Here is an 18048-nt window from a genome sequence, read left to right on the forward strand (position 1 = left end):
AACTCATGCCTAATTTGATTTAAATTTCATTCCTAATTCTTTTTCAGCATTACTAATTTCCAAGTTTTTCCCTCATGAGCTACGTATTTTTCAAATATTTTCTTCCCAGATGCATTACAGTAGTTACATATATCTAATTTTTAATCTCTTTCCTCTGTAGGTCCCTGGGTATTACTTCTGTCCTCACGAACATTTGCACCTCTTTCCACTTTAGTTTCATCTGTGAATTTCAGTGAATTTATTACTTCTTCAAGATCATTTCTGACGACGTTAAATAAGACTGGACCTAACACAATCACTAATCACCTCATACTAGCTCATTACACTGCTGTTTATCATTACATTTCACTTTGGTTGTTACAACCTCTCTTCAGGCTAGTCCATTTGCCTTTTTTCTACAAATGGTACACTAAAAACAGCTTCTGCATTTCATTCAAACTAAAAATCTGTTATTTTCTAAAATTATACATGATACATTTACAGTCTCTCCTACAGTTTAAATTCTGCCTGCAATACTGCAACTTTTTCCCTGTCCCCTCAGAAGCAGGCACTCTCAGTCAAAACAAAACAAACTATACTATAATTTGCTAGAGTGCTGAGAAGCTTTAGGCATAGTCCATCAACAGAAAAGCTTGCAGTTATTCAGTTCTGCACTCATCCATTGTTCGTTGAGTGTGTCCAAAGAGACTAAAAGAGACATCTACAAGATAGACAGAAGGCGTTCACTTCAAAAGCATTCCCTAGCCAGAGAGAAAAAGAAATGGATTTCACACAACAGGTCAATATTTTGAAGAAAGAAAAGAGACTATCAGATACCTGAAACCACGGTGCACTGAGAGTGCCACATCCCTGGTGGTCCATAAAGCCTTTACATCCAAAAATACATCAATGTTTTCTGTGGTTTTAACCAATTCTGTGCGGTCAGCTGCCTGGAAACGCCCTAAAAAGAAAATCTTTACTGAATCATGGAGATTACTACTACTTCCTATTATTTGTATTGCAGTAATACTTTGCCCCTTGTCTATACTAGGAAGTTTTACTGACATTCTGGTACCAACATAGCTATTTCAGTAGAATGCGTCTACATGTGTACCACTACAGTGTGTCCTCAGAATCAAGTTGTATCAGCAAAGGACATGCTACACTGTAAGCAGGCATCCAGTGTCTCCCATACCACCATCAGGCACACTAACATCCAGGAAATTTTTGCATTATATTGTGGGATATCATCACTCCTCTCTGGGAACTGTGGGAGTTTGGGATCAAACCCATAATCCACTTTTTCACGCTGTTTTTAAATCCCTCCATTTCTTGCAGTCCAAAAACATAGATGCTGCACAGACCAAAGAATCTTTCGTCTATTTTAAGGACAAGGTAAGTGTTTCTTTTATATTTGTGGAATCTTGGTAACCCATCATGTAGAGGGGATACTGAGGAGTGGATGATGATACAGACAGTGAATGAAAGCAACCAGCTGCTTCAGATATTCATTGACTAGCTGCACACAGAGGAGCGGTGGTTCTTGGCACCGAGTGATGGGACCAGATTGTGATGCAAACCTGGGATGACCTACAGAACTTTTGGATGCAGAAGGTCCCATTCCTGGACTTGTGTTCTGAGCTCACCTCAGTCCTGTAGCAGACACTCCAGAATGAGAGCTGCTTTAATAGCGGAGAAACAGATAGCAATCACTTTCTGGAAGCTTGTAATCCTGGATTGCTATCTGTCAGTAGACAATCAGTTCAGGGTTGGAAAATCAACAGTTGGGATGGTCATCATCCAGGTGTGCGAGGCCATTAAGCATGTCCAGCTGTACAGGATTGGGACTCTGAGCAATGTGTAAGGAAATAATAGATGGATTCTTCCTTAACTGTGGTGGGGTAGTAGATGGAACACATATCCTGCTTCTGTCCCCTGCTCCTATCTTACAGCTGAGTACATAAACAATGATGATCCCCAAGACGTCCTGGCAGAGTACTACGGGAAGGTATCCTACCAGGGTGAGAGAAATGTTCCTCACCTAGAAATGTCCAGAACTACTCACTTGTTACAGGGGACCAGAAAACTAAACATAAATGGTCTTCTCCGCAAGTGGCAGAAGGCCCCCGGGACTCCTGGAGAACAAGTGAACCTGTCCATATCAAAACCCTCCTTCCCCTCCCAAAGCTACCCACACACTGTTTTTATCTCTTTATCTATCTTTTATCTTTCCTGAACTAGATGCAAGTAATATGATTTGGAGTTGAAATCCTGCATCCAATCAGTTTACAACGGATTTTCTGCAAAATCACATACAGTAGAATGAATGCTCACTTATCGAGTTGTGTGTAGCTTACAGTCAGTGCAAGTATGTTTACTGTCTGTAACATATTGAATTGTACTTGGTTATTGTCAAGCATTGCCAGCGAAAGTACTGGCAAAAGTATAGGAAATGGTTTTGGGTGCTTTATCCCGATTCTCTGATTGTATTACTTACTACTGCCAGTTCACACCCTGGAAATAAACTGGCTATTTTAAAACAGAATTCCTTTGCTCCCTGCCCTTGCACAGTCGGCTGCCAATTTGACGGGGGAGAAGATGGTGACCTCCCCTCCCCAGTGGGCCCTGGAGAAAGTAAAAAAAATGGCATGCATTAACAGGGACAGTAAATTACACCTACAGGTTGCCCCCTTCTTCAATAATTAGTTCTCTCTCTAGGTTCAGCTGGGTCTCAAAGAGGTCCTGGTGTCAGACTTGCATCATCCACATCCCCCTCCTCAGCAAGCTCCTACTTGGTCTGCAGTTCCAGGGTGCCCTGCTCTGGAACTTGCAAAGTGCCTTCTGTCACTGGTGGGTTGCTTGTGGATGCTCTACATGGCATTGAACTCCACACAAGGTGGATAAATATCAATGAATTATTTTTTAAATAAAAAAAAAAGATTTTTTTTATTTAAATCCGATTTTTTTGATAAAATGCTTTTAGAGGAAAAAACCTATCTAAAGATAGTTTTAATTATGATATCTTTGAGCTATGTATCTCATCATGGAATAGGGATTACAAATTCTAATTCTATAGTATGAAACAATATATTCATGTAATGGTTAAGAAAAATTTTGTAAATGAGTTTCAATAGTTCATGAAATAGGGACCCAATCTTATGGGGTTCCAGGGGCTTCTGTATAGATTATTTAGGTTAATCTTTTTATCTACCCAATGGGACCCAGTGCTTAGTCTAGAAGATACCATCAGAGATGCTTTGTTTTGCAGTTCTCAAACTGTGGATTTGTGTTGCCAGAGATAACATGCTTGTTAACAGCAAAAATGTTTTTAAATAAAATAAATAAATAAATATATAGAGGTGAGAAATAACAGACCTCAACCCTATTGTCCCTCTGCAAATTTGTGTACACAGTCAATCCCTTACCTCTCTCTAAAAGTGCAAAGTTTCATAAAGTTCAATGAATAGAAGATTGTTGGGGGCGGAACAGATCTGGACATGGAGATGAAATCTGGAGATAAATGTGAGAAGGGAGGGACAGGCAGTAGAAACAAAAGTGAAACTATTTGAGCAGCATATTCCAGAAGTCTTGAGGTCTTTCTGAGTGTAGCCTTCATTGATTTGAGATCTACCATACCATTCTCTCACTAGAAGAGAAAACCTATAATGGCAACAGGCCGTAAGAGAGACCCAGGTTGGGAATAAGAACCATTCAAGAAATATATGTTTGCTGATGATGTTTTAAAGAAAGTCACACCAGTGAACTGGTGGAAGTCGCTTAAGAACCTGGATTCAGAGACTGTTGAAGTGATAATCTCACTTTTAACAGCAGTAGCTTCTACTACCCGTGTAGAAAGAATATTTTCTTCCTTTGGACTAATTCATTCCAAATTGAGAAATCATTTGGGACCTGAAAAAGCAAGAAAGCTTGTTTTTCTTTTCTAGATTATGAATAAACAGGAAAATGAAGGTGAAGATGACTGAGTAAGCTGTAGAAGCCAATATTTAAAGTTTCTCATGTTGACCTGGCTGACATAATCAATTTAGTTTTTGTTTTTAAAATATTTCATTTAACTATTTGAGTTAAAACAATTTTAACAAAAACAAACCTGATTTTTAAAAACTTGAATGTTTAACTAAATTCAAAAATTCATATGTTTGTTTTGTTAAAATATTATAAGTTTGCTGTTGAATAAAACAATCCAGAATACATAACGTTGTTGTTTTAGTTAAATAAAACAATTTAAACATCTGTCTGGTGATGTTCTCCTCCTAATACAGCATGGCAAGAAAATCCTCCAAATATTAATGATTAATCTGTTGAACTGGAGATATTTATGAAGTCATTGGGAGGTGAACTATCTGCTTCAATTACGTGTGGTAAATGAAAAAAACAATCATTCATTTTCTGATATAGCTGTAAAACTAATCTGAAAAGTTTTCAAAATAAATCACTTTAAAAATGTATAGTGTGTACCTTCTAAAAATGAAACCTACATCTATCTCTGAGTTGTGAAGAATATGTATTAAGGTTATAACAACCAACAAGAATGCACTTTTATGTAAAAATCCATGACTCTTGAGGGGAAGTACCAGACTTTTTGTTGCCTTCCTTTTTCTTCTGTAAGCCTACTGCAGCTCCTTCCCCTTTGCCTGGCATAGGCCCTCATCCTTGCTGTGTCCCCCTGCTTCTGAATCTCCTTTGCAATATCAGTATATACATCTTGATTCCTGTGGGAATCCACACCTGTGCCTGTACAACTCCATCCACTTCACAGACTGAAGAAATCCAGGACCTCTTTCCTGGACCAGGTAGCAGCATAAGGTTTAGCTGGAATCATGCTGGTACAAGAGCGCTTGCAAAGGTGGCAGGCAGGTTAAGTATTTCCAAAACATGCTGGCAAATTTAAATGGGAGACAGGCTTCCAGTCACTGCAAGCCCTGTGCAGCAGAGTTCAAAAAGTTGACCAGAGAGGTCACTGCTGCTGGGACAGCTGCACTGTGGGCTTGTTGCTGGAGGACTGCATTTGCTGGTACAGGTATTTCTGTCTCCTCACAGGCAATTTGATTGCACAACTATACTGATAGAGGCGTTATGTCACTTGGTGAACTGGTTTAATTTTGCCAGCAAAAGTTCAGGGGTTTGTTGGCTGGACTCAGTTTTTAGTGTGGATTCATGCAGAGCTATGCTGAATACAGTTTTGCCAGTAAAACCTTCTAGTGCAGATCAGACTTTAGAAATCTCAATCAGGATGAAGTCCTTGCAATACTGAGTGCTGCACAGGGAGGAAGACTTTAAAACATTTTGGCTCTTATGTTCCCTAACTGTTACCAAGACCCCAAAACATACCTGGTTTCAATAATAGCTTCAGAACAACTACAGTTTTCACTTAAAAGAAAAATGCTTTAGCATCCCATTTTGTCTCCCATAAAAACCTCTTTCATGCCTCTTCCTTTGTATTCAAAAAGTATATGAACATACGGGCCTTCCTATAGTATGTTTTCCCTAAAATTTCTCACTAGGGTAGCAACACTGAAAATACTAGTTAGATAAAGCTCCATCAGCTAGACTTGCTCTGAGCCGGGGGATCAGTTAACTGTGTGATTAAAAAACTAGTGCTTGCGGGTCTCGCATCAAGATGAGTGCAAGAGTAATTCTTGCTTTCCATTAATTTAACTTCGGGGAGCGTGACATTTTCAGAAAGAATGCTCTCCTTCAGGAGTACACAATGATATATTTTAAGTCAAATTACACATATACAGAAATTTGATAACTTTAAAAATATACATAAGGCCACATGCTCAGGTGGTTTTAATGTTGTAACTATTTCTGCAGAAAAATACATTTGGACAACTTCTCTTTTTTAACAGGACAGCATTAACTTTTTCATTATTATTAAAATGTCTGAAGTTAAAAGAATAAGAAATTACTTACGATTTTTTTCAACAAACACCTTGCTCACAGGCTGGCTAGCACCAGTGGGAGCAGCAAACACAAGCTGCTGATCTGGACTTTTTGTTTGTTCATCTTCAATAATGTCCTCTTCCTCCACTCCCAGTTCATTGGAGCATCGTATTTCTGCTGGCCGAGTCTTCCTATCATCACAGGATATGTGGAGAGAAAAAGAACAACGTCAAAAGCTTTAAAGACTAATGCTCTAATACTGTAAACACTTAAGTACACACCTAATTTTACTGGTTTGAATAGTATGGAATACTCATGTATATAAAGTTTCTTCTGCGTGCAACTGCTTGTAGGATTAGGGCCTAAAATTCTTCTTTACGGAAGTATAAAATCACCATCATCAAGCAAACCCCCAATAACTGTTTTAATATTTTACTTTTGTTTTATGACAAACCACTCAGGTGGGAAAAAAGAGACATGAAAAGATTATTGTAATAGAAAGAATGCAGAAGAAATAAGTTAAAGAAAAAAGCTAAATAAACTGAAATACTTAGGCAGGAAGAGAAGTAAAAGTGTTTTAAAGGAGCAACATTCAGAAGCTGAAGGAAAGTGGAGACAAAATAAAGAGCAAAAGTAATGTTCTGACAAAGTTAAGAAATAAGAGTGAAAGTTAAAGAAAAGCAGAAATCAAATGATTAGGTTCTATCTATACTACAGACTCCTACCAGCACAGACAGCTATGTCAGTCAAGGGTGTGAAGAGGTGTGATCCCTGACTGCAATAATTGTGCTAGCTGAAGTCCCTAGCCACACTTTTACTGGTATAGCTTCTTTTATTTGTGGGAGGTGGTTTCACGATACCAGTACAAAGCACAGCTTTGCAGGTATTGCTGAATCCACACTAAGATCACTTTTGCCAGTGCAATAGTGGTATTCCTATACCATTAAAGCACTCTAGTGCAGATATGGCCTATGTTACATATTCTGATTTATTTTTTAAATTCTGTGATTTAAGTATTGTATTTATACTATCATGCTCACAATTGTAGTGTAGATTTGAAGAATGTTTAAATTAATAAATTGCCAAAATCTACCTCAATATTTCTTAATACTAAATTCTAAGCATTCACTAAGACCACGGATTAAAAAAAAACAAAGTTAATCCCTGACCCTGCAAAGATTTCCACACACTTACCTTTCCGCACACGAACACGCACAATCTGATTTCCGCACACGCACACTTACATTTCCGCACACACACAATCTGAGTAGCTCCAGAGACGACATGTCTTTGCAGGATCAGGGCCTTAAATACTAACATATATTAACACATTATCATAAGTATTCTGTGACAAGAATTATAATGCACCTCAGAAATACTCACTTTGTTTTTTTCCGATGTTTACGAATCACTGTTTCTTCAGAGGGCTGGGGATCCATGCCATTTCCAGTATGAAAAAAGGATGTGTTGGGAACATTCTGCTGGGTGAAAGAGGTCTCAGACTCTGAAGATTTAAAATAAACCGCAAAAATAACCTATCTGCAGGCTAGTACAGAGTAGGAAACATATGCACTGAGACATTTGTATAACTATAATGCATTCACTGTGAACAAAAAGCACCATGTTCTGAGTTTCAGTTAATACAAAATGCTAATAGAGGATCATCTATAATTCTCCACTTCCAAAATTTGATGTTTCCATTAATCTTGTGACAATTTTTAACCTATTTATCTTTTAATATACTTTCAACAATTTAGGAATTGTGATTGTGTGCGGCAGTATGGTGCCAGTAAACTAAAGCGTTACATGTTTTCAAAGTAACACTTCTAAGTGTTTCAAAGGCAACTTTCACAGCAAAGACTGATGTGCTGTTTGTCTCATTAAAAATATTAAATCTGGGATCAGCATTGGAAAAGCAATTTTCTATTTTTCACTCTAAGAAATAATCAAAGTTCTTACATTATTTTCTTATGATCACATAAAATCGGCCCACCACTGGTCTTTAAATCTTTTAGCAGATGCAGACACCTCAATGTGTTTGCTTTTGGACTGAAAATAGCTACTTGAATAATACAATATCCTAAAAAAATATTACAAGATTGCTCTAATTTATTCTATTGTTAAAATCAGAAAATATTCAAATTAAAAAACTAGCAATAATGAAACCCTGGAAAATTAAACATTCAAAACTCAGGAAATTCCAAAATGTAAATTTCTACTGGAACACTGATTTGGCCCCAATTCACATTATATATGCATATATTTTATGGTGTAGATTACAAAACCTAGCAGCAGTAATAAAATATGGCTCATATTTAACAAGATAAACGGAAGATACTACATAGATGGCAGAATACTACATAGACGGCAAGACAGAAGAGTTATCACTCCAGTAGAAACCTGAACATCTAGAATTGCATGACGCTTGAGTGTTGGATTTCTCAGCCTACTGCTTCATTGACGTGAATTTTCACAGACTCCAAGGATTTACGCTAGAGATGACTTTGGCCTGTAAACAATGCAGATGCACTTATTCTAATGGCTTAAGAAATAGAAATTTAAGAAGTGGGCTCGCGAGATTTTATGCTGCCAAGCCTAATTCCATCTTCCATCCTTTCTGTCAGTCTCCACATACCGGGAGGCATTCTCTTCTTCTTGCGTTTCCTCTGAGGTGGAGCATCCTGAACCTCAGGAGTTAGAGGCTCGCTACTCTCAGATGGCCGACGGACAGCTGCATGAACGATACCCTCTGAAAAGCAGAATAAAAGAAAAAAAATTCAGTTCAATGGTAGGGTGAGCCTTCCTGGGAAGGCAACCAGGGCATATCTGCACTTTGTATTTCCTCTTTCTCTGTTTAGCTACTAGGTGGAATTCATGTGGAACACACTTTGTGAACAATCCATCTCCTCTGTGAGATGTTAAAGAATACCTGACAATATTTAAATCTATTACAAAAACAGGCATAGTAGTATTTACTTGGATTTGTGTTGAGTCAATTCAGAATTCAGAGCACTTAGTAAAATCATCAGTTTGCAAAGCATTTCATGGCTGTGGATAACTGCCTAGTCTCAAGGACCCAAGCAACTGAGGTAAGCAGGAAGGGAAAAAATAGCAAGAAAAAAAATTCAAGGAATTTGTCAATGCTGTATCAGCACCTGCTGCTTTATTAGCAACCAGAATTGAGGGGAAAAAGCCCAATGACTTTAGTATTAAGACTATAATTCTAACTCATACCGCTTCAGAAGAAAAAAAATCACAATGTATAAAAACTGTGACAAATATGGCAATTTCCTACAATATCTTTGGGAGATCTTATTGAATTACATTTAAATAGTTTTGGAGTCCATTGCATTATAAATGCTAGTTTATGTATTATTGTGGGATTGTATCTAACTTTTCCAGGGGAGAGACATGGACAACGTAAACCCTGGGAAACATTAGGTGCTTCAAGGGACTATCTTAAACAACGTAACAGAAAAGAAGGAACTTTCATGACCAACAAAGTTAAATGGGTTAAGTGGGAAATATATGGGGGAAAGGGAATGCAAATCGCCACATCAGCACCAAACCTTTTGAAGCTACACCCTGAGAAGAGAACCACTGTCTCATTGATTACCTATTCATAGTTTCTGAAGATCAAAGACTCAAGCTAAATAAAGGAAAGGCTAGCCAATGCATAGGGGTGCTTGTTCTGAGGGAATAGCTGTTAAGAACGTGTAACCACAGAAAAACCCCATAGTGGGATTTAAAGAACTGATCATGTCCCAGAGCCATTGCTGGAGTTTGGGGTGATCTCTGGTAAGTTTATTACCATGTGTGTAAGTTATTTTATTTTTCTTAATACGTTTTCTCTGTGATGCTTTCACCATAAGAATATAGGTGCTTGCTTATATGTTTATAGCCTCTGAGGAGAGAGCAAAGCAGGCCTGCTTAGGCAATCTGATTTGCTGGGGAATTTGCAGTGTAAGGAGAGAACTTTGCAGCCCAGAAAAACCCCAGTCAGGAGGAAGAGACAGACAGGTCTCGGCCCAAAAGAGGTGATGGCTGGGGAGTCAGAAGCCTAAAAGTGGGTCCCCTTGTTGGACCATGAAGGGGAAATACAAGTGCAGTTGCTTTGAACCGTGACAATAACCAGTGAAAATGAACGACCCGGGAAGACTAAAAGTTGCCCTGTTAGGAATGGTAGGTATGAAATCCAAGGATGCATTTGTCAGGAGATCAGTTACAGTACAGAGTTCCTCCAGCATTCCAAGTATATCTTTCACTCCTGGAAGCTTCTTACCCAGTGCATTTTTTCCTTTGGGCTTCTTTCTTTTTGGACGACTAAGTGGAATTTCATCTGTAAAATGTAAAGTAAAGGAACTAGTTACACACTATGGAGGAATCCGTGCTCTCTTTCTAACAACTCTACTTCAACCCAGAACGGGGAATCCCTTTGGAAGTGAAGAGGATTGGGATTTCCTAGCCCTCTCTTTACACAAGAGAACCCCCATCAGCAGAGTAAAGAGAAGGAAGAGTACAGCAAGGAGTGGGGAAGTAATAGGAAATAAAAAACCTGCCCAGACTGCAAGATGTGTTAAAAAAACACATAGGATGGGCATTTAAAAAAAACAAACAAAACAAAAACGAAAACAAAACCAGGAAATTATAATATTGATGCGCCATAGGAAAAATTTCTCATATACAGCATAGTGTCCAATTCTGGTCACTTCACCTCAAGACAGATATAGTAGAGAATGAAAAAGTCCAGAGAAGGGCAACCATGAGGTGAGGCCTGCACAGATGAGTGACTTTAAAGACTCTCTCCTCTTTTCTAAGCTATATTACTCTCCTCTGAAGATAAGGCCCCTCTAAGGTGTCTCCAATTGACCACCCAAAAACATAAGCCACTTTCTAAAATCTTGACCCATGTACACATAAAGCACTAAATAAATAAATTATAATACTTAGCATACTGCTTTTAGGCAAAACTTTAAAAACGATTCAACTGATGTCAACAGGAACTGTTAAACAGAATGCACAGCACTTAATACTAAACAAACTCACCTTGGCTTCCACTTCAGATCCAAGATTTTCCCATTTAAATAAAAAAAAAATCAGAAAGGAATATAAAAGGAACAAGAATGTCAGTTTTGAATTAGTTACAACTCAGAACTGTGTTAGAGCTCACAATGCAATTGGTTTATGTGGTCACAGAACTTATACATAAAAGCCATCCACCTCCCCTGAGCCCTATTTCTTTTTACGAACATTTGAATATGACAAGATTGCGGCTGCTTAGCAATAGACAAAACAACAGTCTGTTTGCTACTTGTGACTATGTACAGTTTATTGATTTGTTAGCTGTTCATGAGATTGAAACTTTCATTTTACCTGGCTCTTTAATTGGAACCTGTCTTACTATCTGACACAAACTAACAGAAGAAGTTATATGATAGTGAAGCAAGCAGCTAACAAAAAATATTCAGACTCCTCAAAGCGTTTATGGGCTACTATGTACATATGTCTTAAGGCACTGAAGAGGATTTTCAACTTAACAGACCATAACAACGTTCTTTCCTATCATCAAAATCTACCTTGGCTCATGGATCATTGAACCCTCAGAACCATAACCTCTCCATATTTTGCCTCAATATGGTATTCATTGATATTATTATTTATACCACACTCAAAAGTATGCTAGGCACCAAGTTGATTTTAAAAAGTCTCTGCCCCAAAGTGCTTGCAATTTAAAATACAGATGAGAGACAGCATTCAACAGCAATAAACAATGAGGCAAAGACCAGGAAAAGAAAACAAGGGGTTGAAAATACAAAAGTTACTGAGACTGAAGTAATTTTTAAAATCTTTGATGCATTTTTCCCCCTCCAAATGACAGAAGCAATGAGATATTATGAAGTAAATGGTTTCCCAATCTATTTACAACACAAAATTTCTTTTCTACTATATGATTGGAAAACAAGCATCCTATACCCCAAGGCCCATGGAAAGTCAAAGGAGGAAGTTACACATACCCAAACTCTTACATTTTTATGGTACTTTTTAAAAATTAGATAAAAAAAAAGTTATTTGCTGCTAGGCTAAAACTTACATAAAAATGTTAAAAGAAAAGGAGTACTTGTGGCACCTTAGAGACTAACCAGTTCATTTGAGCATAAGCTGGTAATAGCTTATCTAAAGTGATCACTCTCCTTACAATGTGTATGATAATCAAGGTGGGCCATTTCCAGCACAAATCCAGGGTTTAATCCAGGGATGGAATGTTGGATTCTTACAACTACAATACCCACCTGCAGAAGTGAAGAAACAGATTGACAGATCCAGAAGAGTTCCCAGAAGTCACCTACTACAGGACAGGCCTAACAAAGAAAATAACAGAATGCCACTAGCCGTCACCTTCAGCCCCCAACTAAAACCCCTCCAATGCATTATTAAGGATCTACAACCTATCCTGAAGGATGACCCAACACTCTCACAAATCTTGGGAGACAGGCCAGTCCTTGCCTACAGACAACCCCCCAACCTGAAGCAAATACTCACCAGCAACCACATACCACACAACAGAACCACTAACCCAGGAACCTATCCTTGCAAAAAAGTCCGTTGCCAACTGTGCCCACATATCTATTCAGGGGACACCATCACAGGGCCTAATAACATCAGCCACGCTATCAGAGGCTCGTTCACCTGCACATCTACCAATGTGATATATGCCATCATGTGCCAGCAGTGCCCCTCTGCCATGTACATTGGTCCAACTGGACAGTCTCTATGTAAAAGAATAAATGGACACAAATCAGATGTCAAGAATTATAACATTCATAAACCAGTCGGAGAACCCTTCAATCTCTCTGGTCACGCGATTACAGACATGAAAGTTCCGATATTACAACAGAAAAACTTCAAATCCAGACTCCAGCGAGAGACTGTTGAATTGGAATTCATTTGCAAATTGGATGCAGTTAACTTAGGCTTGAATAGAGACTGGGAGTGGCTAAGTCATTATGCAAGGTAACCTATTTCCCCTTGTTTTTTCGTACCCCCTCCCCCCCCCCCCCGGACGTTCTTGTTAAACCCTGGATTTGTGCTGGAAATGGCCCACCTTGATTATCATACACATTGTAAGGAGAGTGATCACTTTAGATAAGCTATTACCAGCAGGAGAGTGGGGTGGGGGGGAGAGAAAACCTTTTGTAGTGGTAAACACCCATTTTTTCATGGTTTGTGTGTATAAAAAGATCTTCTGTACTTTCCACAGTATGCATCCGATGATGTGAGCTGTAGCTCACGAAAGCTTATGCTTAAATAAATTGGTTAGTCTCTAAGGTGCCACAAGTATTCCTTTTCTTTTTGCGAATACAGACTAACACGGCTGTTACTCTGAAACCTATAAAAATGTTAGTCTATTGCAATTTTTTGTGGTGAAATACAAAACTGAAATAAAGCTAGGTTTATAATGAAACTGCTGACACAGCCTTCACCCTAGCTTCACAAATGCAAGTTTGATTTTATTTTAAACTTTGTTCAGCACAGAATTGAAAGCATATTTGTCTCTTTAAGACACTTAGCAAAATGTCACTGAAGTCAGTGAGAGCTCTATGAGATTTTTGTTGAGTTCATTTTTCTTAATTTCACAACTTTCAAGTACATTTCAGGGCACAAAAATTACCATATTTCATATAATCAGCTAATTTTACCTTGGAACTGGGGGAAGGGCACGGGGTGGGCACTGAAATAAAAAAATCTTCCATTAGTATGTTATGAAACCATCTCCCTTCTAAACCCTTGCTAAGCCATTTCACAGAAACAAGCTAATTCCAAGCATGACTGACACATCCAACAAATATTAAAACTTCTGATAGGCGATTCTGAACATAACATACATATGCATATGTACACAAGTGCATTGAGATCCTTGGATGGAAGGTACTATGTAGAAATGTAAAGTAGTATATGATACAAATTTGATGTCAATGCCTAAATTCAGATGTGTGCTGGATTTTAGAGAGATACTATAGACATCTCAGAAGCATATGTAGCTGTTCTCTTTAAATATTTTTACTTCTCTTATAATAAACTACACAAACAGGAAAGTTAATTCATCACTCCAATCAGTTGTTGAAAATATTATCTACAAAAACACTGCCAAAAATTAGACATTTAATATCAACATATTTGCAGATATGAAGAGTTGCAGGTACTTTACTAGTGAAATTATAAATTTAGAGATAGAACAGTCTAACATGATAAAATGTGCAAGAAAACACAACCTTTTCAAATTATTTTGACCATAAGGTCAAAACAAAATTAAAACTACAAAATAATAAAACCTCTTGTTAACAGACTAGCTGAAGCATAGCTCACACACCTGATAAATGTTTCTCACCTAGAAAAAATGAGGCAGCTTAGATTCAGATTTTATATTAAATAAGTAAACGGGACAAAGGAAAAATCCACATGCTCCGAAGACTTTATTTCAATTAAAAATTACACAGATAATGTAATTAAAGGCTTGCTAGAACTGAACTCACCACTTGTTTCTTCCCCATACCATTCAAAATCAGTCCTTGAGAGAGACACTGAACAGCTTCCTAAACCCGACAGTGTTGACTCTCACCTCAGCTTACTCTGCACAAAAATAAGCTTCTGATAGACAGGATTAGCTAGACATGAACCTTGTTGTCCCTGATATTGCTCTTATTTAAGTCTATGGGAATTTTGCCATCAACTTTCCAAATGGAACAGCAGTAGGTCTTAATGCTGCTTGCAATTAAAGAAATACAAGATCCCATGACCCTTTACTCACAAGAGTAATTCTTACCCATGCTTACATTGATCGGGATGCGGGACAAAGGGTTAAATATCGGGACATCTGGTCACCCTATCCAAACGTGACCCAGGCTAAATTGCACTGAACTGAATTTATTTGCCACAGAAGCATAACGGGCTAAGTCAGCACTGCCAGGATTTAAACCAGTGGTTCTGAGGAGTGTAGGTACTGCAAGTCCTGAGATTTAGACCATTCTTATTTTTATAGCTCTTTACATCTTCAAAACACATTACACTGATTTAAAAACCCTATGATATAAGCATATTTATTATAAGGATAAGGAAACCAAGGCAGTAAGAGAGACTTGCTTGCCCAAGCCCACAACAGAACAGGGATCAGAAATTCCTGGCTGCCATTTGCACGAGACCATGATCATGTTCATGTACAAGACATTGCTAGTTATTTGATCAATAAAGGGGGTTAATATGTCCCCTTGGAAAAAGTCACTCTTTTTGGTCTATATGGGGGGGGGGCAAAAAAAGCCCACAATTGTTAACACTGGTGAACTCCAACAGCAACAGCACCAGTGTAAACAACGCTCCCACAAGCACTAGCATTCTTAATACAGTACTGTATTATGTAGGTCTGAGGAGGGTTAACAACACTGTTAAAAAAGTTGGTGGCAACAGGAGCTTGGTCTATGCGAGGGCTCCCAATATTGCTACAACTAAGATGCAATTGCAAAACACGCTGCCTGCTCAGTTATTTCAGCAAACTGATTTTAAGCACTGCTTTTAAAGCTACAATCTCCTGACGTGGCCGTGCTGGCCAGCTCAGATGGGGCACAGAACTTTACTGAAAGGGCTTTTGAAGAAAAGACTTTTCAAGATTGGTCTGTACCATGAACGGTTCTTAAACTACAGCTTTTAATCAAGATCTGGGTCCCATCTGCACAACCGAGGTAGCAGAATCCATATTCAACACAGTTACTTAGCACAGCTGAAAATGCAGGTCAGGTTGGGGGCCTCAGAAAGCTCAGCAGGATTAAAAGCCTCCATATAGCCATCCATCTGTGTTACACACCGAACTGGAGCTGAAGGGGGGCCACTAACAGGGAGACGTCAAAACCCCTGCCTCCAATCTGAGAGGAAGAGGCTGTAAATCTCAAAAATAACTCTAAGAGCCCCATCCTGCACCCTCCCCCCATGAGGGAGCTTTCCCCCCCACACCCCTTCCCCAACCTGCAACCCTCCCCCACACACTCTCCCTCTCCACCTACACACGACCCCCATGAGGAAGCCTCACCCTACCTCCAACCCCCAACACATTCCCCCATAAGGGAGCTTCTCCCCACCTGCAACCCCCCCACTCCCTCCTACATGCCCTCTCCCCACCTCCAACCCCCAACACATTCCCCCGGTAAGGGAGCCACCCCGCATTTCCCCTCCTCTCGCCGCGGCAACCTGCCCAGGCCCCTCACCTGGCGGGCTCCCTGCTGCGGGGGCTCCATGCCGCGCCTTGCCTGGAGCTCGCGGCCGGCTCCACAGCCCAGCGCGCCCGTCGCCGAGACGCTGGAGCCGCGGGGGAAGGGGAGGGTGCTGCCGGGCAGGGATTTCCGGGCGGCCACCAGGGGCTCAGCGAGGAGGCTGCGGGCCTAGAGGTTAACGCCCCCCCGCCCCGGCCCCTGGCTCTGCCCGGGCCCAGGCTGCACAGCAAGGCGCGGGCGGGCCCGTCCCCCCAGCAGGGACCACCCCGGCCGCGCTGGAGCCCGCGCTGCGTGAGGCGGGGGCTGGAGCGTACGTGTGGCTGCGGCCCCCGGGGAGAGGATGGCGAGCTCGGGGGGGGGGCGGCCTGGTGTAGTAGCTGGAGCCCCCCCTCCAGCTCGGGGCGAGGCCGCTTTTGGCTCATCCCTCCTGCCTCTGGGCTAGGCGGGGGCTCCGCTCTCCGAGGCCAAGAGCGCCGGGGGTAGCGCCCAGGCCCCCAGCTGCTGGGTCACGCAGCCATCGCCCCTAGCCGGCTCCCCCTCCTCCGGCCCTTGTGTCAGACACTGTAGGGTGTGGGCGTCAAGCAGGCCCGAGCGGGCAGCCCCCTCTCCTTACAAGCGGGATCTGCAGTTAGGGCTCCGCCCCGGCGGCCCTTGCGCCCCATGGGGCTGCGGTCTGCAACCTTTGCTGGAGCATCTCTCCCTGGTGACGACAGGGAACCTCACGTTTAAGTGCATCTTGTAATGTTTTGTTTAAACTGGACCAAGGGGGTGGGGGGAGAGGGCTGGGGAAGAAGCCTCAAAAAGAACACAACGATGAACAGCAGGGCCCTGCAATAGTACTTTGCATGGCCATCCTTAGAGCCTTTGCTCGTTTACCAATGGAGTTAGCTCATGTTGTTCATTTGTGATGGCCCCCCGCCAATTCAAGGTTCCTCTGCAGTCCTGGACAGGAAGAATCAGAAGGAACGTGGGGGTTTGTGCAGTCAGGCTCTGAAGGGGAGGAAATAATATAAGTACAGAAATAAGTACAGTATCACAGGAAAAAAAATGGAACTAGCAAGAGGAATCCAGACTAAGAAAAACAAAATATATGGATTTGCACAATTTTAAGAAAAACCTAAACAAAACTCCCACTATCTAAACTAGGCTCTCTGTTCAATGACTGAACACATACTCTTAAAAGGGCAAAATACAAGAGCCACCAGGATGGTGTGAAAGAGCTCTGTGTGGCTTGTCAAATACAACTATTTTCCAACTCTACCATTGCATTAAAATATGCTTTTAATATCACCACTTTTAAATGTGCAGGTTTTTTGTTTTGTGTTTTTAAAACAGCCTTGACTGGCAATTATGAGAGACCAAAGATTGCATTTTAAAAGCTCTTACAGGAAATCAAATGTAGAAAAAAGACAGGAAGACCATAACACCAATGCCCAAGCTGCCCTGTGATCAAAGGAACGGATTGTTGGGAAACACACCTACACATGAACACGGCATAGTGTTTCAGAAGGAGAGAGAAACCATCACCAGGTTCTCTTCAGTTTGCTGGTAGTAGGGAGGGAAAGAACTGGAAGGAACCTATTCCTTTATACTGTCCTGACGTGTACTTTACACACTTGTCCAGAGTAGTTATGTATTGGCACATGAATAGTCAATAGCTGGTATAAGATACCAATCTCTAAAAGTGCACTCAACTGGAAGTGTATTACCTGGGTTTATTGTGTATTGTAATTTTTAGCTAGAGCAGTCAGTAGGTGTAAGAATTGTGCAAAGGGAAAACCCAGAATCTTTTCTATTAGACTTAAGAAACCCACATACATAGCCTTAACATTTGCGTTACTTATTTCCTGTAATGGTGAATGACTAGTGCAACACGTACAGTAGAAAACTCAGGTGCATAAGGCACTGG

General features: G+C 40.4%; 1 protein-coding gene across 2 annotated transcripts in view; it reads right to left on the reverse strand.

Annotated features, from left to right (window-relative positions):
• The window catches only part of TMEM237 (transmembrane protein 237), a 30315-nt gene extending 13595 nt beyond the window's left edge, over positions 1-16720 (reverse strand). Inside the window, exons 1-8 of one of the 2 annotated variants that reach the window (XM_084642936.1) lie at positions 16134-16720; positions 13581-13612; positions 10930-10940; positions 10166-10222; positions 8519-8632; positions 7267-7387; positions 5914-6074; positions 817-940 (exon numbers count right to left, since the gene is read on the reverse strand). In XM_084642936.1, coding sequence (XP_084499062.1) covers positions 817-940; positions 5914-6074; positions 7267-7387; positions 8519-8632; positions 10166-10222; positions 10930-10940; positions 13581-13612; positions 16134-16163 — 650 coding nt within the window. In that variant the 5' untranslated portion in view covers positions 16164-16720. Of the gene's footprint in view, positions 1-816; positions 941-5913; positions 6075-7266; positions 7388-8518; positions 8633-10165; positions 10246-10929; positions 10941-13580; positions 13613-16133 lie in introns of both variants that reach the window. The other variant, XM_084642937.1, reaches the window with a different exon arrangement.
• Positions 16721-18048: the final 1328 nt, after the last annotated feature.

Source organism: Lepidochelys olivacea (genome assembly GCF_965140295.1).
Source record: "Lepidochelys olivacea isolate rLepOli2 genome assembly, chromosome: 11".
In the NCBI taxonomy this organism is placed as follows: Eukaryota; Metazoa; Chordata; order Testudines; family Cheloniidae; genus Lepidochelys; species Lepidochelys olivacea.